The sequence below is a fragment of the Oncorhynchus keta genome, chromosome 27 (genome assembly GCF_023373465.1).
Source record: "Oncorhynchus keta strain PuntledgeMale-10-30-2019 chromosome 27, Oket_V2, whole genome shotgun sequence".
Lineage (NCBI taxonomy): Eukaryota > Metazoa > Chordata > Actinopteri > Salmoniformes > Salmonidae > Oncorhynchus > Oncorhynchus keta.
The window spans coordinates 22,099,335-22,123,480 of NC_068447.1; the positions used below are offsets into that span (position 1 = coordinate 22,099,335).

At 44.8% G+C, this 24,146-nt stretch overlaps 1 protein-coding gene across 1 annotated transcript in view; it reads left to right on the plus strand.

The window, feature by feature from the left end:
- The window catches only part of LOC118360276 (membrane-associated guanylate kinase, WW and PDZ domain-containing protein 1-like), a 228,660-nt gene extending 205,068 nt beyond the window's left edge, over window positions 1-23,592 (plus strand). Inside the window, 8 exon segments of the mRNA XM_052481927.1 lie at window positions 5,283-5,478; window positions 5,735-6,037; window positions 12,788-12,991; window positions 17,377-17,464; window positions 17,601-17,664; window positions 18,110-18,253; window positions 18,392-18,530; window positions 20,234-23,592. Coding sequence (XP_052337887.1) covers window positions 5,283-5,478; window positions 5,735-6,037; window positions 12,788-12,991; window positions 17,377-17,464; window positions 17,601-17,664; window positions 18,110-18,253; window positions 18,392-18,530; window positions 20,234-21,420 — 2,325 coding nt within the window. The 3' untranslated portion in view covers window positions 21,421-23,592.
- Window positions 23,593-24,146: the final 554 nt, after the last annotated feature.

Genomic DNA, 24,146 nt, shown 5'->3' on the forward strand with positions numbered 1-24,146 from the left:
GAGGTCCTGAGAGCTCTGGAGCATGTTTTCATTAAGGATCTCTCTATATGTTGCTCCGTTCATCTTTCCCTCAATCATGACTAGTCTCCTTGCCGCTGAAAAACATCCCCATGGCATGATGATGCCATCACCATGCTTTACCGTAGGGATGGTGCCAGGTTTCCTCCAGACATGACGCTTGTTATTCAGGCCAAATAGTTCAATCTTGGTTTCATCAGACCAGAGCATCTTGTTTCTCATGGTCTTAGAGTCTTTGAGTGCCTTTTGGCAAACTCCAAGCGGGCTGTCATAGCTTCTGTCTGGTCACTCTACCATGAAGGCTTGTTTGGTGGAGTGCTGCAGAGATGGTTGTCCTTCTTGAAGGTTTTCCCATCTCCACAGAGGAACTCTAGAGTTCTGTCAGAGTGACCATTGGTTCTTGGTCACCTCCCTGACCAATGCCCTTCTCTCCTGATTGCTCAGTTCGGCTGGGCGGCCAGCTCAAAGAAGAGTCTTGGTGGTTCCAAACTTCTTCCATTTAAGAGGCCACTATGTTCTTGGGGACCTTCAATGCTGCAGAAATGTTTTGCTACCCTTCCCCAGATCTGTGCCTCGACGCAATCCTGTCTCGGAGCTCTACAGACAATTCCTTCCACCTCATGACTTGGTTTTTGCTCTGACATGCACTGTCAACTGTAAGACCTTGGGGCGGCAGGGTAGCCTAGTGGTTAGAGCGTTGGACTAGCAGCCAGGTTGCAAGTTCAAATCCCAGAGCTGACAAGGTACAAATCTGTCGTTCTGCCCCTGAACAGGCAGTTAACCCACTGTTCCTAGGCCGTCATTGAAAATAAGAATTTGTTCTTAACTGATTTGCCCAGTTAAATAAAGGTAAAGAATATATACACTGCTCAAAAAAATAAAGGGAACACTTAAACAGCACAATTTAACTCCAAGTCATGAAATCAAACTGTCCAATTTGAAAGCAACACTGATTGACAATACATTTCACATGCTGTTGTTGAAATGGAATAGACAACAGGTGGAAATTATCGGCAATTAGCAAGACACCCCCAATAGAGGAATGGTTCTGCAGGTGGTGACCACAGACCACTTCTCAGTTCCTATGCTTCCTGGCTGATGTTTTGGTCACTTTTGAATGCTGGCGGTGCTTTCACTCAAGTGGTAGCATGACAGGGAGTCTACAACCCACACAAGTGGCTCAGGTAGTGCAGCTCATCCAGGATGGCACATCAATGCGAGCTGTGGCAAGAGTGTCCAGAGTGTCCAGAGTATGGATGCGCTACCAGGAGACAGGCCAGTACATCAGGAGACATGGAGGAGGCCGTAGGAAGGCAACAACCCAGCAGCAGGACCGCTACCTCCGCCTTTGTGCAAGGAGGAGCAGGAGGTGCACTGCCAGAGCCCTGCAAAATGACCTCCAGCAGGCCAAAAATGTGCATGTGTCTGCTCAAATGGTCAGAAACAGACTCCATGAGGGTGGTATGAGGGCCCGATGTACACAGGTGGGGGTTTTGCTTACAGCCCAACACCGTGCAGGATGTTTGGCAATTGCCAGAGAACACCAAGATTGTCAAATTCGCCACTGGCGCCCTTGTGCTCTTCACAGATGAAAGCAGGTTCACACTGAGCACATGTGACAGACGTGACAGAGTCTGGAGATGCCGTGGAGAACGTTCTGCTGCCTGCAACATCCTCCAGCATGACCGGTTTGGTGGTGGGTCAGTCATGGTGTGGGGTGGCATTTCTTTGGGGGTCCACACAGCCCTCCATGTGCTCGCCAGATGTAGCCTGACTGCCAATAGGTACCGAAATGAGATCCTCAGACCCCTTGTGAGACCATATGCTGGTGCGGTTGGCTCTGGGTTCCTCCTAATGCAAGACAATGCTAGAGTGTGTCAGCAGTTCCTGCAAGAGGAAGGCATTGATGCTATGGACTGGCCCGCCCGTTCCCCAGACCTGAATCCAATTGAGCACATCTGGGACATCATGTCTCGCTCCATCCACCAACACCAAGTTGCACCACAGACTGTCCAGGATTTGGCGAATGCTTTAGTCCAGGTCTGGGAGGAGATCCCTCAGGAGACCATCCGCCACCTCATCAGGAGCATGCCCAGGCATTGTAGGGAGGTCATACAGGCACGTGGAGGCCACACACCAATAAAGGAAAATCTTGCTTGTTTGTAGGTGACCAAATACTTATTTTCCACCATCATTTGCAAATAAATGTGATTTTCTGGATTTTTTTCTTTCTCATTTTGTCATAGTTGAAGTGTACCTATGATGAACATTACAGGCCTCTCATATTTTTAAGTGGGAGAACTTGCATAGTTGGTGGCTGACTAAATACTTTTTTGCCCCACTGTATATAGACAAGTGTGTGCCTTTCCAAATCATGTCAAATCAATTGAATTTACCACGGGTGGAATCCAATCAAGTTGTAGCAACATCTCAACAATGATCAATGGAAACAGGATGTTCCTGAGCTCAATTACGAGTCTCATAGCAAAGGGTCTGAATACTTATGTAAATAAGGTATTTCTGTTTTTTGTTTTTATTAAATGTGCAAAAATGTCTAAAAACCCTCTTTTCGTTTCGTCATTATGGGGTATTGTGTGTAGATTGATGAGAATTTCGGCTGTAACGTAACAAAATGTGGAAAGAAAGCCACTGTATACATGACTGACAATTAAGCATTCCAAAGCAAGACTGGAAGCATAAAACTGTATTCCCCATTTCTGGTTATTACATCACGTGTTACATCATAAATAAACACTAAAGTTCTGAATTAAACAGCACTACTGCGTGATACTGCGTGTTAAAAGGGCAGCTGATGTACTGAACCCTCAATATTCTATTACAGCCTCATCACTATGTTTCCTGTCAGAGTCCCTGCCTTTTGGGTTTTCTTTGTTAAGCTTCAAACACACACACACACACACACACACACACACACACACACACACACACACACACACACACACACACACACACACACACACACACACACACACACACACACACACACACATACACAACACACACACATACAACACTCATTCTGTGTTGGGTCACACTGTGATGCTCGACCGAACCAACAGCCTCATAGTCTTCCTTCTCTCTTCTGTCTGCATCAGTTGTTCTCCCCCACTCTCTCCCTCTAATTTGAAGCAGTATAAATGTAGATTCCACTGTCTGTTTCTGTGTCTCTGAGAGATATGACTGGTGCTGTCTGTTACATGAGGTAGGCCTGTGTGCTGTCCTTAGGAGATTAATTCAGGCAGATTTAGACAGAATGTGTTGGTTATGTGGCATACTTTTCTTTCAGAGACATGAACAGAGAGAAAGTAGAGAAAGGGAGTTATATATACTATATACTGTATATATATTATATACTGTATATATGCTGACAGGTATATTAAATCAAGCACACACCCATGTAATCTCCATAGACAAACATTGGCAGTGGAATGGCCTTACTGAGGAGCTTAGTAACTTTTAACTTGGGACCATCCTAGGATGCCACCTTTCCAACAAGTCAGTTTGTCAAATTTCTGCCCTGCTAGAGCTGCCCCAGTCAACTGTAAGTGCTGTTATTGTGAAGTGGAAATATCTAGTAGCAACAACGGCTCAGCAGCGAAGTGGTAGCGCACACAGCTCACAGAATGGGACCGCCAAGTGCTGAAGCGCGTACCGAGTTCCTAACTACCTCTGGAAGCAACTTCAGCACAATAACTGTTTGTTGAGCTTCATAAAAGGGGTTTCCATGGCCGAGCAGCCGCACACAAGCCTAAGATCACCATGCACAATGCCAAGCGTCAACTGGAGTGGTGTAAAGCTAGCCGCCATTAGACTCTTGAGCAGTGGAAACTCTGTAGTGATGAATCACGCATCACCATCTGGCAGTTGGACGGACCAATCTGGGTTTGGAGGATGCCAGGAGAACGCTATCTACCCAAATTAAATCAAATGTATTTATAAAGCCCTTCTTACATCAGCTGATATCTCAAAGTGTTGTACAGAAACCCAGCCTAAAACCCCAAACAGCAAGCAATGCAGGTGTAGAAGCACGGTGGCTAGGAAAAACTCCCTAGAAAGGCCCAAACCTAGGAAGAAACCTAGAGAGGAACCAGGCTATGAGGGGTGGCCAGTCCTCTTCTGGCTGTGCCGGGTGGAGATTATAACAGAACATGGCCAAGATGTTCAAATGTTCATAAATGACCAGCATGGTCAAATAATAATAATCACAGTAGTTGTCGAGGGCGCATCAAGTCAGCACCTCAGGAGTAAATGTCAGTTGGCTCTTCATAGCCGTTCATTAAGAGTATCTCCACCGCTCCTTCTGTCTCTAGAGAGTTGAAAACAGCAGGTCTGGGACAGGTAGCATGTCCGGTGAACAGGTCAGGGTTCCATAGCCGCAGGCAGAATAGTTGAAACTGGAGCAGCAGCACGGCCAGGTGGACTGGGGACAGCAAGAAGTCATCATGCCAGGTAGTCCTGAGGCATGGTCCTAGGGCTCAGGTCCTCCGAGAGAGAGAAAGAAAGAAAGAGAGAATTAGAGAGAGCATACTTAAATTCCCACAGGACACCGGATAAGACAGGAGAAGTACTCCGGGTATAACAAACTGACCCTAGCCCCCCGACACAACCTACTGCAGCATAAATACGGGAGGCTGAGACAGGAGGGGTCAGGAGACACTGTGGCCCCATCCGATGATACCCCCGGACAGGGCCAAACAGGAAGGATATAACCCCACCCACTTTGCCAAAGCACAGCCCCCACACCACGAGAGGAATATCTTCAACCACCAACTTACCATCCTGAGACAAGGCCGAGTATAGCCCACAAAGATCTCCGCCACGGCACAACCAGGGGGGCGCCAAACCAGACAGGAAGATCACGACAGTGACTCAAACCACTCAAGTGATGCACCCCTCCTAGGGATGGCATGAAAGAGCACCAATAAGCCAGTGCCAGTACCCCAATGCATAGTGCCAACTGTAAAGTTTGGTGGAGGCGAAATAATGGTCCGGGGCTGTTTTTCATGTTTCGGGCTAAGCCCCTTAGTTCCAGTTCAGGTACATTTTAACGCTACGGCATCCAATGGCATTCCAGACGATTCTGTGCTTCGGGACGGAATGGAACATCAAATGGTTTAATTTAGCTGCATTGAACTTGAACTACAAGTGAAGTACAAGGCTGATTTATATGTATCATGTTTTGTAGATCTAGAGTATTCCCATAATGAAGTACAGAGCTAATGTATCTGTATGGTATTTTGTAGATCTATATTGGGCACATAGTGAAGTATGGAGCAGCAGATGAGGACGGGCGTCTGCGTTCGGGGGACGAGCTCATCTGTGTGGACGGCACGGCGGTGGTGGGCAAGTCTCACCAGCTGGTGGTGCAGCTGATGCAGCAGGCCGCCAAGCAGGGCCACGTCAACCTCACTGTCCGACGCAAAAGCTCAGGATACGGAGGTGAGGACAGGTCACAGAGGCATATGCATACACAGGCAAACACTCACCACACACACTCACCATACACACTCACCCACACACACTCACCACACACTCCACAAAAGCGGCCACCTACACTACCCACGCTAGTTAAAACCTATTGCTTATTGGCTCAGTGAACCATCACTAGCCCGTGCCAAACATAAGGGGGGGATATTTGCTGAACAGGTTTTTATATTGCCTGCCCACCTCTTCATTCCCCCCATCTCTTCTTCAGTGGGTAAAGGGGAGGGTGATGTGCCCCCATCCCCGGCCTCGTCGCACCACAGCAGCACCCAGGCCCCCTCCCTGACCGAGGGCAAGCGAACCCCCCAGGGCAGCCAGAACTCCCTCAACACAGTCAGCTCCGGCAGTGGCTCCACCAGTGGGATTGGCAGTGGGGGAGGAGGGGGCTCCGGCAGTGCTGTGGTACCCGCAGCCCTGCAACCATATGACATGGAGATCCAACGCGGAGAGAACGAGGGCTTCGGATTCGTCATTGTGTCGTCGGTCTCCAGGCCTGATGCCGGGACTACTTTGGGTGAGTGGGATGGGCAATGCTAAAGTGGGCTGGGTTATGGTGAGCTGAGTGGGATGGGAAATGCTACGGTGGGCTGGGTTATGGTGAGCTGAGTGGGATGGGCAATGCTACGGTGGGCTGGGTTATGGTGAGCTGAGTGGGATGGGCAATGCTAAAGTGGGCTGGGTTATGGTGAGCTGAGTTGGATGGGCAATACTACGGTGGGCTGGGTTATGGTGAGCTGAGTGGGATGGGCAATGCTAAAGTGGGCTGGGTTATGGTGAGCTGAGTGGGATGGGCAATACTACGGTGGGCTGGGTTATGGTGAGCTGAGTGGGATGGGCAATGCTAAAGTGGGCTGGGTTATGGTGAGCTGACTGGGATGGGCAATACTACGGTGGGCTGGGTTATGGTGAGCTGAGTGGGATGGGCAATGCTACGGTGGGCTGGGTTATGGTGAGCTGAGTGGGATGGGCAATGCTAAAGTGGGCTGGGTTATGGTGAGCTGAGTGGGATGGCCAATACTAAAGTGGGCTGGGTTATGGTGAGCTGAGTGGGATGGCTGGGTTATGGTGAGCTGAGTGGGATGGGCAATGCTACGGTGGGCTGGGTTATGGTGAGCTGAGTGGGATGGGCAATGCTAAAGTGGGCTGGGTTATGGTGATCTAGACTTTGCTACTATGCTGGGTTTAGTTGCAATTTTTTGATGACTGAGAATCAGTTATCATTTGCTCTCGGTTGAGCTGGGTTGAACTGATAATATGGTTAAATCTGGCAATGTAATCTTGGCAAAGCCTGATTCTGCTGATTGACTTTACTGTGGTTCCGAACAGACCCGAGGACAACCCGGTCCAATCCGAGTTAGGGAAGCAGCAAAGGGGTTCCACTCCGTTAGCGGAACCCCTCCTCAACAGCCAGTGAAAGTGCAGGGCGCCAATTTCAAAACAACAAAAATCTCATAATTAAAATTCCTCAAACATACAAGTATTTTACACCATTTTAAAGATAACATTCTCGTTAATCCAGCCACAGTGTCTGATTTCAAAAAGGATTTACAGCTAAAGCACCACAAACGATTATGTTAGGTCACCACCAAGCCACAGAAAAACACAGCCATTTTTTCCAGCCAAAGAGAGGAGTCACAAAAAGCAGAAATAGAGATAAAATGAATCACTAACCTTTGATGATCTTCATCAGATGGGACTTCATGTTACACAATACATGTATGTTTTGTTTGATAAAGTTCATATTTATATATTATATATTATATATATTTATATAAACAAATCTGAGTTTACATTGGCGCGTTACGTTCAGTAGTTCTAAAACATGTGGTGATATTGCAGAGAACCACATCAATTTACAGAAATACTCTGTAAATAAATATAATATGACTATTATACATGGAACGTTAGATAAACTTCTCCTTAATGCAACCGCTGTGTCAGATTTTTTTTAAACTTTACGGAGAAAGCAAACCATGCAATAATCTGAGTGCAGCCTTTGGACATCAAAGCAGCCAAAAAGATACCGCCATATTGGGTAGTCAACATTACTCAGAAATAGCATTTTAAATATTCACTTACCTTTGATGATCTTCATCAGAATGCACTCCCAGGAATCCCAGTTCCACCATAAATGTTTTGATTTGTTTGATAATGTCCATCAGTTATGTCCAAATATCTTCTTTTGTTAGGGCGTTTGGTAAACAAATCCAAAAGTGCGTTCAGGTTGCGCTGAACGTCGGACGAAAAGTTAAAAAAGTTCCGTTACAGCTCGTAGAAACATGCCAACCTAAGTATGGTATCAATCTTTAGGATGTTTTTAACATAAAACTTAATTAATGTTCCAACCGGACAATTCCTTTGTCTGTACAAATTAAGTGGAACGTAGCTACCTTTCACATGAGCGCGCCAGACCGAGGCTGTGGCACTCTGCCAGACCACTCACTTAAAGAGCCCTTATGAACCCCTCCTTTAGAGTAGAATCCTCAAAACAGGTTCTAAATACTGTTGACATCTAGTGGAAGCCTTGGGAAGTGAAACACAACTAATATCACCCTGTATCCTCAATGGGGGCTGAGTTGAAAAACTACAAACCTCAGATTTCCCACTTCCTGGTTGGATTTTTCTTAGGTTTTCGCCTGCCATATGAGTTCTGTTATACTCACAGACATAATTCAAACAGTTTTTAAAAATTCAGAGTGTTTCCTATCCAATACTACTAATAATACTAATAATACTAATCCTAATACTAATATTAGCATCTGGGACAGAGTAGGAGGCAGTTCACTCTGGGCACGCTATTCATCCAAAAGTTAAAATGCTGCCCCCTATCCCAAAAAGGTTAAGATACTTAATTAACCGGAGATGATAAAGCATAAGGGCGGTAGAGAGTGGTGATGCTCTAGCAGGGGCTGTGTGAGTATGTAGGCTACTGGGAGTTTGACCGAGTGACACAGTAACAGGGAGGAGGGAGGGAGAGACAAGAGACCGCAACCAACCAGGCTGACTCACGCTATAGTAGACTAATAGCTGCCATAGCTAGGTTATTCATCATCCAATATGATTACTAGTGCCTGTCTTGACTGCATCAAACCGGGAGAAGCTAGTTAAGCTAGCTAACGTTAGCAAGCTAGGCTAGTTGAGGCTGCAGTGCATGCACCTTCTCGCCCTACACAATTACAAATAACAACTCCATTCAGAATATACAGTAGCAGCCTACCTGTTGGCTCTTGGTCATTGTAGCCTATCCTTCTCCTTTAACTTTTAATTCCATCATTTTAATTCCATCTTCCATTAATTACATATCTCCTAACTTTTTCCCCACACGGCGGCTCTATGACTGTAGCCTACTGTCACTTTGATGACTTGGCCAACAACAAGCTACCCCTCTCATGAAAAGCAAAGAGCAGCAGCATAAATTATAACATGTCTCTCTATCTCTACTGCAGCAGTCACGTGTGGATCAGTTAAAATTACACATACCCAAGACCCGTGCCAATCATATCCGACCCAGACCCGTGACATTATGTAGAATTCTGGATCTGGACCCGCAGGTAACTGCCAAAATAATATAAACACAAGTACATGAGGGATACTATCAGGGGTTGGAACCTAAATTATTTAGTTCTGAACAGAAGCAACTAAATAGCAATTTCCTTCCACTGTTCCGACCAGCAAAATAACGATCTGAAAGATCTAAACCACTGAATGGTTTAATGAGCATGAAAATGATGTAAACCATATGCCATGCTGAGATTCTGGAGCGCGCCTGAGACAACATTTTTCATCATCATCAGCAAAAGACCAAATTATGGAATTTCTTGTGGAAGAATAATGTTGCATCCCTCCAGTACAGTTCCAGACACTAGAATCTATGCCAAGGCACATTGAAGCTGTTCTGGCTCGTGATGGCCCAACGCCCTATTAAGACACTTCATGTTGGTGCTTCCTTTATTTTGGCAGTTTATTTATTTTATTTATTTTATTTAACCTTTATTTAACTAGGTAGGCTAGTTGAGAACAAGTTCTCATTTGCAACTGCGACCTGGCCAAGATAAAGCATAGCAGTGTGAACAGACAACAACACAGAGTTACACATGGAGTAAACAATACACAAGTCAATAACATAGTAGAAAAAAAAAATAATCTATATACATTGTGTGCTATAGGCATGAGGAGGTAGGGAATAAATAGGCCATAGGAGTGAATCATTACAATTGATCAGATTAACACTGGAGTGATAAATGGTCAGATGATCATGTGCAGGTAGAGATACTGGCGTGCAAAAGAGCAGAAAAGTAAATAAATAAAAACAGTATGGGGATGAGGTAGGTCAATTGGGTGGGCTATATACCGATGGACTATGTACAGCTGCAGCGATCGGTTAGCTGCTCAGATAGCAGATGTTTAAAGTTGGTGAGGGAGATAAAAGTCTCCAACTTCAGAGATTTTTGCAATTCGTTCCAGTTGCAGGCAGCAGAGAACTGGAAGGAAAGTTACCAGTACATACACAGTATTGACAATATTTTTTGACAAGCAACCCTTTAAAGGTTAACTTATGCTCAAGAACAGTTCTCAAGTGATTGGGTCGACGCTCAGCCTAAAAACGAATAGCAGAACACTCATCCTGATGTTATTCAGACAACCTATTTCCTTAAAAAGTCCCCCTCAAAGTGTTCAAAGTGAGACAAGGAAATTGTGAAAAAGCATGATTCTGCCAAGCAAGCACTCCAGTAAACACACAACCCTAACAGTGCATCAGCACCGCCTGCCAGTCCGCTTGCCACTCAGTGACATGATTGATCATTTCTTGGGGGTGGAATTACAATATTTTGACAGTCACTCCTCATTGAGTTCCCACCTGCTTTATTAATAGCAGGGCATCCATTTCTGATGGGAGTGGACTTACTGACACAGCCCCGAGGTCACAAACCCAACAATCATGAGCTTAGGGAAACAGAAATCTCTTTATGTGTCCAGGCACATTCACCGCCTGGTTGATGCTTTATCAAAAACACCATCATCACAGATTCAAAAGGCAGACTTGTAGCCGACCCTGGCTGATTCACTCAGCATGTAATTGAAGTTCCACCGAGCACAATCTATAGCTGTCCATACCGTTTATCTATGAAGGCAAAATAGTGAAATTGGCCCCATTAAGGTCACTCAGCCGTCAACGAGGGATTTTAAATGTCCTCCTCTGAACAAATGTGGTATCAAGCTCCCTCTGATGAGTTTGCAGCACCAATGTCGCTCCAAGGTCTCCTTACACAGCTTGCCTGATGACCAGGAAGATGTTGCATGGTGTGAAACATGCTATAGGGCCAGGCTACTATCAAATACAGCTTTTGTTACCTACTGTGCCACGCAAAGGGCCCGATTCCATTGATCCTGTGGGCTGTAGTTGAAGCCCCATAAAATAGAAAGCAAAGCTACTCCCACACATTGACTCGGTACCGTTACCCCTGTATATTGCCTCGTTATTGTATTGTGTTACTTTTTATTTTTTTTAAACTTTAGTTTATTTGGTAAATATTTTCTTAACTATTTCTTGAACTGCATTTTAAGGGCTTGTAAGTAAGCATTTCACGGTAAGGTCTACCTACACCTGTTGAATTCGGCGCATGTGACAAATAAAGTTTGATTCGTTTTTTGATTCGATTTTTATGTATCATTTATAGCAGGAGAAATCCCATTGAGACTTATATCTTTTTTTGTGGCTGACCTGAATGTGCTCTTTTGCATCGTCTGCAGCTGGGTCCTCAGACTGAGAGTGACAATACCTGTCTCTGTCTCAACTGTCTCTGTCGGTGTCTCAAATTATACTCTATATTCTCCATGTATTGCAGTACTTCTGACCAGACCTGAGCCCTATGTGGGTATCATTTGAGAGTTTTTCTCCCTCTGTGCCTACTGCTTTAGCCCCATCACTCCTGTGGGGATGGGATGAATGAATGATAAGGGTTGTTCCTCTGTCCAATCTCCCCTTCTACTAGTAGAGGTCCAACAGAGAGACATGATCACAAACGGATGGACATGCACTATCTATGGATTCTTCTTTAGCCTGAAAGGGCCATAGATGTTTTAGGGTATTGTAATGCACAAAGAGCTTTCCGCTGGCTTTATCCCTCTCCCGTACATCATACTATGCAAACCCCTTTTCTCCCTCCAGCCCAGCCCGTCTTCCCATAATGAACTGATGTGTGCTGGTGTTGTGCTCAGCAGATTGGGTATTAAATCCTGGGTATTTGTCACACCCCGTAATGTCCCATATCTCATTATTTGGATAGAGTGGCAGGATACAAGTGCAGTTTTTAATCAAGGCGTAGGGAGGGGAGCTGGTAGCACAAGGTGATGTGATAAATATGGATGTGGGAGGGATAGAGAGCGGGAGGGGGTGAGAAAGAGGGGGAGGAATGGAGAGAGGCGGGAATAGAGAGAGAGGTAGAGAGGAGGAGGGATGGAGGGAGAGGGGGGGGGAAGAGGGCTCCTTAGGGTCTGTTCAGAGCTGCTCTGTAAACAAGATGTGCTGTATTGAACACTGTCACTCTCCTTGTACAGCCCCATGCAATGCTAGCATCTCTCTGTCTGTAGCCTCTCTGATACACTGTAGTGCGTGTTACTCTCTTGACGTCTGCGAGGATCCTGAGATTCCTCAGTGTCACTCTTTAGGAATCCATCTCATTCTCTGAGCCATTCGGAGCACCAGAAACTCAATTATCTCTAGTGACTTACCACTCCGCTGTGGCATAGGCTGTATCCTCCACATCAATCCCTGGCTCCGATGGGGAGTGGAGGACAATCGTAAGGCCGTGTCAAGGCTATTGACAGCCTCCTGAGCGGGGGCCACGAAGGGCCCAGACCAGTTCCATGTGATTTAAGTCCCATCGATTAGCACGTCAGGGGTGCAGAGGACAACAGTAGAGAAAGCGACAGAGACAAGGGAAAGTGTCTTCTCCCAGACCATTCATTCCTTAATGACCACCCAATACAAGTCTGTCCACCAATAGGGATGTAAGCTGTGTTCCGCATGCATGCTCCTTGATTGAACCATTGTTTCCAGTGCAACGGTTGGCTGGTTCTTGGGTGGTGCTCTCTGGGTGAATGGCCTATGGGGGTTTGGATGATTAATTAACCCTTTGCTTCCCTTTCTCTTTTTTCCTTCTCTTTTCTTTTCCCATCCTCTTTTTCTCTTCCCTTAATCGAATTATGTAATCAATAACCAAATCACACACACACCCACACTTACTACACATTAACATCAAAGCTGGAAATGCATGTGTGGCCATGCCCCACAAAATAGGGCGCATCATCGAGGGGAGCCCTGCGGACCGCTGTGGGAAACTGAAGGTGGGCGACCGCATCCTGTCTGTCAACGGCTGCTCCATCACCAACAAGTCCCACTCGGACATTGTCAACCTGATCAAGGAGGCTGGGAACACCGTCTCTCTGAGGATCATTCCGGGTGACGGTAAGACGTTGTGTTTTTGCTCTGGGCTGTTTTATAATTCAGTAGGGAGGAGAGTTATTCATGGCCTAGTGGGAGTCAGCGGGCACCACGGCTCTGCACTGGCAGAAGCACTTTGCACCAACCTGGGGAGCTACCTTGGGCTGCGAGAGGCCATGTTCCCTGCCCTGTGCTCAAAATGGGAGACTGTGAATGAGAAGGAAGATGTTGTCACTCGATACTTTTCTGTAGTTAGTTTTAAGTTTTCCTCTCTTATGGTTAAAGGCCCAGTTTTATATTATTATATATAAAAGTTTTATATTTTCACACTATGAGGTTAGAATAAGACTGAAATTGTGAAAATGATGCCCTTTTAGTGTAAGAGCTGTTTGAAAAGCGTTTTGGTGGGGTGGAGTTTTGGTCTGCCTGGTGACATCACCAAGCGGTAAATGAGTTAATAGACAAATAAGAAAGAGAGTTCCAAACCGCTCTGCCAATAACAGCTAGTTTTCAGTTTTCCCCTCTCCCTCTCCATGAACAGTCCTAGCAACATTTTTGCTTGAGAAATTGCTCTTTGCTAAAAAAGCTATTTTTATTCATTTTTGACCGTTTAATTGAAAACAATTACTGTAAGGTATTTAATTGTTACCCAGAAATGATTTGATATTGAGATAAAAACGGCTGCATTGTACCTAAGGTTGACTTCGAACCAGAGATTGTGAATATCCCTGAGAGTGAAACCATTTCAGAGATTAATTTGTCAGTTGACATACAGTATGTGTGTGTTGATTTTAGTACAACGTCTGATAGACACACTCATGTCATTTTGATGAACTGCTGTCTGCCAATTTGGTATTGGCTCCTACTTTGTAACAAAGAAAAAAGTGAAATGTATGTAATCAGTGCATCCTGTGTTAATCTCCTTAGTCTAAATGGAACAAGGTGGTAGGAAATGCATACGTATTACGGGTTATGGCAGGAACAGTCTGTGACAGGAAGCTGTCTCCTTCCCCATGAGTAGGCATGTGTTGTGTTGTTCCCTGTCCCAGAACGACAATAAAGCCAGCCACTAGAATGCCCTGTCATTGGCTGATCTGAGAGATTTGGCCCCTAAAAGGCTAGGGCCGGCTCTGACTATGTGAGGATATGGATGTGGGTATGCAGACCCACGAGCCACTGCGGCCCCTCATGATGAGTTCCATTTTTTTGTGGCCCCCACTGCCATCAAAGTTTCCCATCCTTGTTCTAGAGAGACTGGTAAAATGTAGCTTAATTAAGATGGGAGCGGAGGAGAATCAGTAGCACAAACACAAAGGAGGAGAGAATGCAAAACCACTCATTAAACAAAGCGTGGCAGTTTTTTTTAAGATCACAATGACAACATCTACACAGGCAACATCCGCACCGAGCTAAAGGCAAGAGCTGCCGCATACAAGGAGCGAGACACTAATCTGGAAGCTTATAAGAAATCCCGATATGTCCTCAGACGAAACCATCAAACAGGCAAAGCGTCAATACAGGAATTAAGATTGAATCCTACTACAACGGCTCTGATGTTCGTTGGATGTGGCAGGGCTTGAAAACTATTACGGACTACAAAGGGAAACCCAGCCGCGAGCTGCTCAGGAACACGAGCCTACCAGATGAACTAAATGCCATTTATGCTTGCTTCGAGGCAAGCAACACTGAAGCATGCATGAGAGCACCAGCTGCTCCAGATGACTGTGTGATCACGCTCTCCGTAGCCAATGTGAGAAAGACCTTTAAACAGGTCGACAATCACAAGGCCGCGGGGCCAGACAGACTACCAGGCCATGTACTCAGAGCATGCGCGGACCAACTGGCAAGTGGCAAGGTCAACATTTTTTCACTCAACACAATGCTACAGATATCTCAAGTTTTGAGGGAGCATGCAATTGGCATGCTGACTGCAGGAATGTACACGAGCTGTTGCCAGAGAATTTAATTTATATTTTTCTAACGAATGTCCACCTCCAACATCGTTTTAGAGAATCTATTGTCGTCGTGTGGGCGAGCGGTTTGCTGATGTCAACGTTGTGAACAGACTGCCCCATGGTTGCAGTGGGGTTATGGTATGGGAAGGCATAGGCTACAGACGACGAACACAATTGCATTTTAATGATGGCAAGTTGAATGCACAGAGATACCATGATGAGATCCTGAGGCCCATTGTCATGCCATTCAACCACCGCCATCACCTCATGTTTCAGTATGATAATGCACGGCCCAATGTCGCAAGAATTTGTACACAATTCCTGTAAGCTGAACATGTTCCAGTTCTTCCATGGCCTGCATACTCACCAGACATGTCACCCGTTGAGCACGTTTGGGATGCTCTGGTTTGGTGTGTACAACAGCTTGTTCCAGTTCTCGCCAATATCAAGCAACTTCGCACAACCATCGAAGAGGAGTGGGAAAACATTCCACAGGCCACAATCTACAGTCTGATCAACTCTATGAGAAGGAGATGTGTCGTGCTGCATGAGGCGAATGATGGTCCCACCAAATACTGACTGGTTTTCTGATCCATACCCCTACCTTTTTTTTCAAGGTATCTGTGTCTAATAGATGCATATCTGTATTCCCAGTCATGTAAATCTAATTAATTTATTTCAATTGACTGATTTCCTTTTTTATAATTTTTTTTATGAATCAACCATTTAAAAAAAAAACATACAACTTGAAAAAGCCATACATGAGTTAAATCATGGAGGATAACACACAAAGTCTGGGAATTATTTCCATTGTGGTCTTCTTGAAACAAGATGGCTAGGCAAGATCGAACACGGTTGAACACAGTATTGAGAGCCAGATAATAAAACATAAAACAAAGAAGAACATCTATCTCATCATTGCAGTTACATCGTAGGGGACAGTCGTATGGGCACAGCAGACAAATCGGTTTTTTAACTTTATTTTTAAAGCTGCACAGAGACAACATCGTTTTTATGGGCAAAGGCAAATCATTCGACTCTGAGGCTTCAGTATACAAGATAGTACCTTTCCCAGCATTACTCCTGAACCTGTAGAAGCACACATCAGCTACACCTGATCTGGTGCTGTGATTGTGTGTATCCTTAAATTATTTCCAAAGCTTTTTAGGGTCATTTTTGTTGTCAATGATTTTACCAGCAAAGTAACCCTTCATTGCTGGGTTCCCGAGTGGCGCAGCGGTCTAAGGCACTGCATCTCGGTGCTAGAGGCGTCATTATAGACCCTGGCTTGATTCCAGACTGTATCACAACTGGCTGTGATTGGGAGTCCCATAGGGCGGCACACAATTGGCCCAGCGTCGTCCGGGTTTGGCCGGGGTAGCTCGTCATTCTAAATTAGAAGTTGTTCTTAACTGACTTGCCTTGTTAAATAAAGATTAAATAAAATGAGCTTCATCAATCCTGCTCTGTGCTTCATTTCTGTGACGTTTATTTAGGACAAAATCAGGCTGCTCGAGAGTTGGACATTTCTTAAAGGCCTTATTCAAAACAGTATTTTTTGAGTCCTCTGATTCTAACAGTTTTGTGACACTTCAATATATCTTTAAAACTCTCCTTGTGCAAAATGTGAACTGTACCTTAGTAAAATATATGAAATTGTTGCATGTTGTGTTTTATGCTTTTGTTCAGTATAATTCTAGTCTACAATTTTATTTTAATGGCAGAACAACACTCAGAAATAGAAGCCATTCAGCCACGACCTTCCTCAGCCAGACGGTGTCATTTTGTGTGGCGACATTTGTTCTTGAATCGTTCAGGTTGTGTCCCCCCAGAGTGCTCCGTGGGGAAAGGCAGGCAGGGCTGTCAGGGTGGCGAGGGAGAGGGGGAGAGAAGGATGAATGAGTCAGGCTGGTGCTGTCGCTAACTTCAGGCAGAACCCCATTCCCTCTATAAGTAACCAATGTCTATGATGACTAATGTGGGCTGCCGTGCTGTGGCTTGTGGTGCAACACAATTAGATTTGCAAGAAAGGAAGGACAGTTACCCTATTTGTACTTTTTAATGTATTTTTCTTTCCCCTTGGAATTAAAAAAAACAGAACGATTGAAGCGGAGAGGCTTGTTTTCTTTTGATGTTCGAGCTGGTGAGCAAAATGGTATATGACAACATCATAGGCAGTCAGCGTCAGGTTGAACAGAGCAGCCTTGAGGGGAGACTGTTCTCTGGAGAGAAAAATTCCTGTACGGAGGAGATGTGTTGTCAGAGACAGCAGTCCTGACCGAGACCCAGTTGCAACTCAAAACAAATTGTTTGTTTAACAAAAGAGCACTTTTAGAGCCTCTAACAGTGGGCGGATTCATTTTGTTTTTCTTTAAGATCTTACCAGAATCCATGTATTACTTTCAGATTAGAGGTCATGACCTTACCCATAATCCTCAATTTGTGTTTACACAGAGTCCTCCAACGCGTCTCTGTTGACCAATGCTGAGAAGATTGCCACCATCACCACCACGCACACACCCCAAACTGCCACAGAGTCTCGGTGAGTTTTTATTATTCATAAACAGGCTTTTTGGAACATACTTTATTAATATGATACATTATATCAAAGATGACCTCTATATGAATATGATGTACTTTCATATCTTTGTGTTCTTATGAATCATTTTATTTTCCAGGAATAACTCAAAGTTGAAACAGGCTCCTCCTCCACCTCCTCCAACACAAGCTCTGCCCTCACAGGTAAAGACAAACATGTCTATTGGTCTGTTAAAATCAATCCCCAAAGCAAGGAACAGTAAATCATCTCTCTACAAGAACACACATTGCAGCTTCATCCTGAGATGAAGAATGTCTTTCAAATCATCAAAGCAATCGAATCAATCAATTAATCAAGCTATCAGCCAAATCAATAAAAAGCCAAACTTTTAATGAGTGCAGTAACCCTGTGTCCAGCCCTTGCAGTGATCTTGCTCTGGGCTCTGCGCCCCTCTCACAGGCTGAGACAGCATTTATTATTCATTGGTTCCAGAGTATTGTACCTCCATCGATTTTGTGTGAGTTTTTGCTGGACTCGGCTTGATTAGTCCTGATGTTAGGACTCACCTCATGACACCCCTGTTGGCCCACGCATTGTGGGCATTCGCACTTCCCCCTCTGTTAATACCTTTTTCTTTCTCTCTCTCAGGATGCAGAGTTCTACTCTGTGGATCTGGAGCGGGACAGTAAAGGCTTTGGGTTCAGCCTGAGAGGGGGACGGGAGTACAACATGGACCTTTATGTGTTGAGGCTGGCTGAGGACGGGGCAGCTGGCAGGAATGGCAAGATGAGGGTATGGTCCATGAAAAAAGAAAACATCTACTCTATTGTACTTAATCATATTTATGTTATAGACAGTTAATATCTCCTGGCATCAATTGTCTGGTTGTGTCATTAAACAGCCTCCCTTCTTCACTCTCTGCACACACAGGTGGGAGATGAGATCCTGGAGATCAACAGCGAGAGCACAAAGAACATGAAGCACGCACGCGCCATCGAGCTGATCAAGAATGGTGGCCGGAGGGCACGCCTGGTCCTCAAGAGGGGCGATGGATCTGTTCCTGAATATGGTGCGTAGCAATGTGATGTGATACATGTTCCCTCCATACTGTGACTAACACTACCGCCTCTGACTAACTAACACCAGACAGACACCATAGTCTGCAATGTCTTGTTGCTGTAAGCAGGATTTCTCTGAGTCTTTGGTGTGTCTTCAGTGTCCTGGTCCAATGCTTTAGAATTTATTATATCATGATATGTCTTATAGCCTTTGATCAACAACAAAACATTCTGAATATTTGCTGTCCCAGTGATGTGTCTGAATGACATTTAATGTTATTGCTCCTACATCAGTGATTTATTGGCCAGATTATGTAATGTTCATTCTGCTGTGGCGGCAGGTAGCCTAGCAGTTAAGACCGTTGGGACAGTAACAGAAAGGCTGCTGGTTCAAATCCCTGAGCCAACTGGGTGAAACATCTGTTAATGTGCCCTTGAGCAAGGCACTGAACTCTAATTGCTCCTGTAAATCGCTATGGATAAGAGCATCTGGTAAAATGCTGTGTAAATCAAGTCTTGTTTTCGTCCTAATACTGTATGTTCTGGCTCATTCATCTGGGAATCTTTATCTTTATCTCTGTTCTGCCGAGAAAGGTCACTGTGTGAAGGATGCCACCCAGCCGTCAATTTTCTAGGTTTTCCTTTTCTCTGCCAGCCATAAAAACTTGAAAACTGAACCAACTACGTTTTTCTTTCTCTGGTCTTCCCTCTGATTTCTCTTTTTATTTATTTATTTGTTTTTATTTGATTTATTTCCTCTCTCTTTCCTCCATTTCTTTACTCTGGGCTCTTCCTCCTCCCTCCAGCGATGATGGCTCCTCATCTCGCTGTTGGTACTATGAGAAATGACAAGATGGGAGAGCCCTGTTTCTACTTAATGGGCCAAAATCAGACCACGGTTTGTAGCCAAGTCTGTTCCAACCCACCCTGCTAACCCTTTACCCTTTACCCTCCTACACCTGCACCCCAACATTCCTCACCCACTTAACACATCTCCCCCTACCCATCTCCTACCTGCACCTCCCTGGGTATGTGTTTAGTGCTGTGTGGCCTGACTCACTCCTCAACCTGTACTGTGCTTTTATGACCCATACACCCAGAATGCACTGCTTACTCTCCCCCACCTCTGGATGGATTCATGCAACTGCTCGCCACCGCTGCTACCATAACACCACATCCCTAATTGGACAGAACACTCTCCAGTTTTTTGTTTCAGGCTCTTTGTTTTTCTGCAGTTCCCATTCCCAATGATGATAATCGACTTGTTCATCATTTTGCTTTTAATAATGTCATAGGTGCTTGTTGTCATTGATAACCCAGCCCTTCACTTGCAATGTTTTGCACCTGTTGTGTTGCTGCTGCCTACATGTGCCAATCCATTGCTCTCAAAGAAAATATACTTCAGCAATGGTTTACTTTTAAGTCATTTAGGTTGAGGATCAAATAAGCCATTTGTTTACAGATTATTTGTTTTCTCTCCCAGAAGTAGATATTTTTGTCACATTTTGCCAACATGTTCATGTTTATGGAAGTGCATGGTTTCCATAAACATGGCTGTATTGACTCAATATAGATACAAGCACCCACATGAAAATGGCTATGGAACCTTAAGTTTGAGAGAATTGTCTGAGCTTCCAGGGTTATATTATTTAGCTAGTTTAAACTCCACCCAGTCTGAGAATGTCTCTCATGTCCTGTCTTTGTTCTCCCCCAGACGCCAGCCATGACGGGCACTCTCCCACACCCGGGGCACAAGACTCTCCGCAAGTGAGAACCCTGCCACCAAACAGCCGATATCACACCTCATCGGAGTCTAGTTATCCACCAGACCTTCACAAACCATCACGCCATGAGGATGCTGGACAGGGCCGAGACAGGGACAGGATGGAGCACTCGGGCCGGCACTTTAACCACCACCACCATCACACCTGGAACAACAACCACACCAACTCCAGACAACACTCCCCGGACAGCAGCACCAGCGGTGGGAACAACAAGAAGAGTCTTGGCCGCAAATTCAAGAAGTCTGACTCGGAGAGCGGCATCTCGAAACTCTTAAAGACTCTGCGCAAGGACAGCTCTGGGAAGAAGGCTGCAGCTGCAGCGGCGGAGAAAGAACGAGAGCGCTCCGCTAGTAGCAGTACTCTGGACCAGAGATATGGTCGATCGCGCCGCGGCTCCCTCGACCGCTCGCCCACCCGTAAACGCAACACTTCCCCTGACCGACGGCGGGCCAAGTCCATGGACCGCAGGGCAGAGCGAGCACACCGGGACTGCACACCTGAGAGGGAGTATGATGACGGAGGGTTTCTCAGTCATGCAGCCACTCCTGAACGACCACTCTATGACCGTAGGCTCCTGAGGGAACCACAGACCCCAGGCAGAGCCTACATGGAGGCCACCACCCCAGAACGCCCCAACAACGGGGCCTCCTCCCTGTCTCTCTCCAGGGACCGCACGACTGACATGAAGGCCACCACCCCAGAACGCCCCAACAATGGGGCCTCCTCCCTGTCTCGCTCCAGGGGCCGTACGCCCGACAGAGGCAGCCTGAAGAATGGCAACCTCCTGAGGGACTCGTCGGCCGAGACGAGGGATGAGAGCTACGGGATAAACGGAACACCAGAGAGACGCTACAGGTCAGAGAGAGACTCATCTCCAAACAGCAGCTCCAGCAGGGAGGAGCTGAGCTACGCTGCAGCGCCTGCTCCCAGACTGAAGGATTACTACAGCACACTGAAGAACAACTCCTCCGCTCACCACAACGCCGGCTACAACAATGCAGGACTTAGCAACAAGGCAGGACAACACCACAACAACGCAGTAGGCCGTGCCCCGAACCAGTTCCCAGAGCCTAAGAGAAGGTTTTACAAAGAGAGCCCCAAGGACCTCAGCATCTGAGTGGACAGAGCCTGGCTTCTCAGCCCTTGATCGTAGAGACTACAGTAAATACACTGGACTTAGACCTCTGAGGAGATTGACTCATGTGATTTATCTGATTTCTTGACTAATTTGACTACTTGTGATCCCAGACAGAGATTCATACCACAGCAGGAGTACAATCTTTGTTTTAGTTCTTACTGTACGTTTCTGTTCTCGTTATTTTGAGCATAACTGAGGTTGTTAATACTGTAGTGAAGTTATGTGTATGTGCCTATCAAATTACAAATGGTGATTTAGCTTTTTTATAGGCGTCTCTGACTCCACATGTGTTCCCTCTGAGGTTTCGAACATGCTCCTTACTGTGCTAACAGGTACTTCATGATGAGCTTGTTTTAATATGTTTTTAGATGTTGTTTTCCACCCCAGAATTGCTTTATAAAGCAAACTATAGCACAAGACGTTGGCAGTACAGGCATTTTATGGACGACTGCAGTGAAAACCTTAGTGAATATCATACAGAACGAAGGCAAACAAACATTTTAGAACCAATGGTCATTTTAGAATGAAGTAATATATTTCAAATAATACTTTTTGCATTTGATTTGCTATTTATTTTCAATTGGCACACACCATGAGGTAAAAGGACCAAGTAATATGCCCGATCACCTGAAAATAATAATCATTTTTACCCCTGCTGGATTTGCTGTAGAATTATATATTTTTTGATCTAAATTGGTATGGCATGCCGCTTCCTTACCAAGCCCACAAACCCTAAAAAATCAGAGAGGGGAAAGCAGACCATCTATTGAGAAAAACACCAGGTATTGTTGATATTTCTCTCACAGAGCAGACAAGTCTAAAAACCCACCCGGATCTGAGGCTGTTTGAGGTTTCTGTTTTTCAGTGTGTCTAGTAATGATGAGCCAAGGAGGAAAACTAAAAAAATATATATCTCAGTAAGAGGTGTCTGGGTAGACTGCCTGTGGTGGAAATACAATTGAACAAAGTTTTGTATTCCTGTTCAGAGGACAGTAGAAGCAACACGTTACCTGACAAGAGCCTGTAACATAAAACCTACTTCGCAGTTATACACAGCATGGAGAGGTTGACCGAGAGGTCAAGTGGTTTTAAAGTAACCACAGTCCTATAATGACTTGATCCTACAAATGTAGGCTGCTTATTTGATCCCACTGTTTCAGGAGAATTTTCCCTTGATCCTTGGCCCATTGATCCTATGCAGGTGATATGGGAGTATTTCTCAAGTTCCTCTCTTCCTCTCCCTGCCCAAGGAAATGAGGTGATGATGTAATCATGTAAGGGACGTTGTTGCGATGATAACGGATGGACCGTTCCAGTACAGAAGTGGGCCTATCTGCCAGGCTGAGCCATGCTGTCACACCACTGGAGTCTGACTGCTGCTTTGACCGTGTGTATTCTCTGTTTTATGTTTCACAAAACGACTAAAAAGATATAGGAAAATCCACAACAAATGCATTGTTTTATCACTGTTGTTGCCATGGTACTGTAAAAAAATAGATACAAACAAAAAAAAGCAAACGTTTAAAGACTTTAACTTGTTGGCCACCACCTGTACAGAATTTCAATATGTAACCAATAGGAACCCATTGAGGACTAAAATGTTGCCTTTTTCTTGTACAAAAGAGACATTTATGGGAAACCTCTTTAGTGAGGAATGTGATAGTGTTTATATTTCTGAAATGGGCCTGATGATTCATGGGAAATATGTTAATGTACTCTGAATCAGGTATGTAAAGACATTCTAAAAATGGACGACTTTATTTGGTCAATCAGAATCTGTTTGTTGGTTTGAATATCTCTCGATGGTTAGCCTGCCTTTGTATTATAAAGCACTTGTATGCAGTCTGTGTTCTTTAAGCATTATTGCAATGTGCTCCAGACATAATGCTATCTCTGTGTTGATAAAAGCATTACATGTATATGGGCCAATCTTTTTTTATAAAACACTATGCATATATAAATACTACATTGTTCATAGCTTTATTTAACCCATGAAGCTATATATAACATTAGTCTAAGTACAAGTAGATGTGGACTTAACCAGTAAAGCTTCTTTCCTTGAGATGGATCACAATGTATATGTAGCTATCAAAAAGAAGTCTGTGAATGCTATTTTTATTATCAAATAAAGTTTTCCATACAAATTCAAAAGGATTTTTCTCCACAGTGACTTGGAATTATATTCTCAGGAGATTCCAATTGATATGATTGACATTGTAGAGTCCCTTTGCAGTGCAGCATTCTCAGATTGATTTATTATTCACCAAGGTAGTAAGCACACTGCTTTAGTAACAGGATATCTGCAAAAATATATATTGTCTAGCTTCCTTGCTTTTAACAGTGTCTATCTTACATTTCAGATTTGTCTGACTAGCAAAGGTTTTAGTAAATAAACAAGGAATGTCTAACTGCATATCCATTCATATCAATATCTCCCTATTACCCGCTGACAGAATCATTTGGTATGTACATCACGGAAGTGAAATGAATCTACTTGTTAATGGGCAATATGCTGGGATCGTGACAACATCAACATGTCAGTAAACTGCCTACTACAGTAGCACATACTGAATGGGTACCCACAGCTGTTAACCAGCAACCCTGAGGCAGGTTTTCAGCTATGCTACAGTATATTCCCTTGGTTTTGTAACACACACAATATGTTTTCCATTTGAAGAATGTGACATGTGAAGAAGGTTAAACTA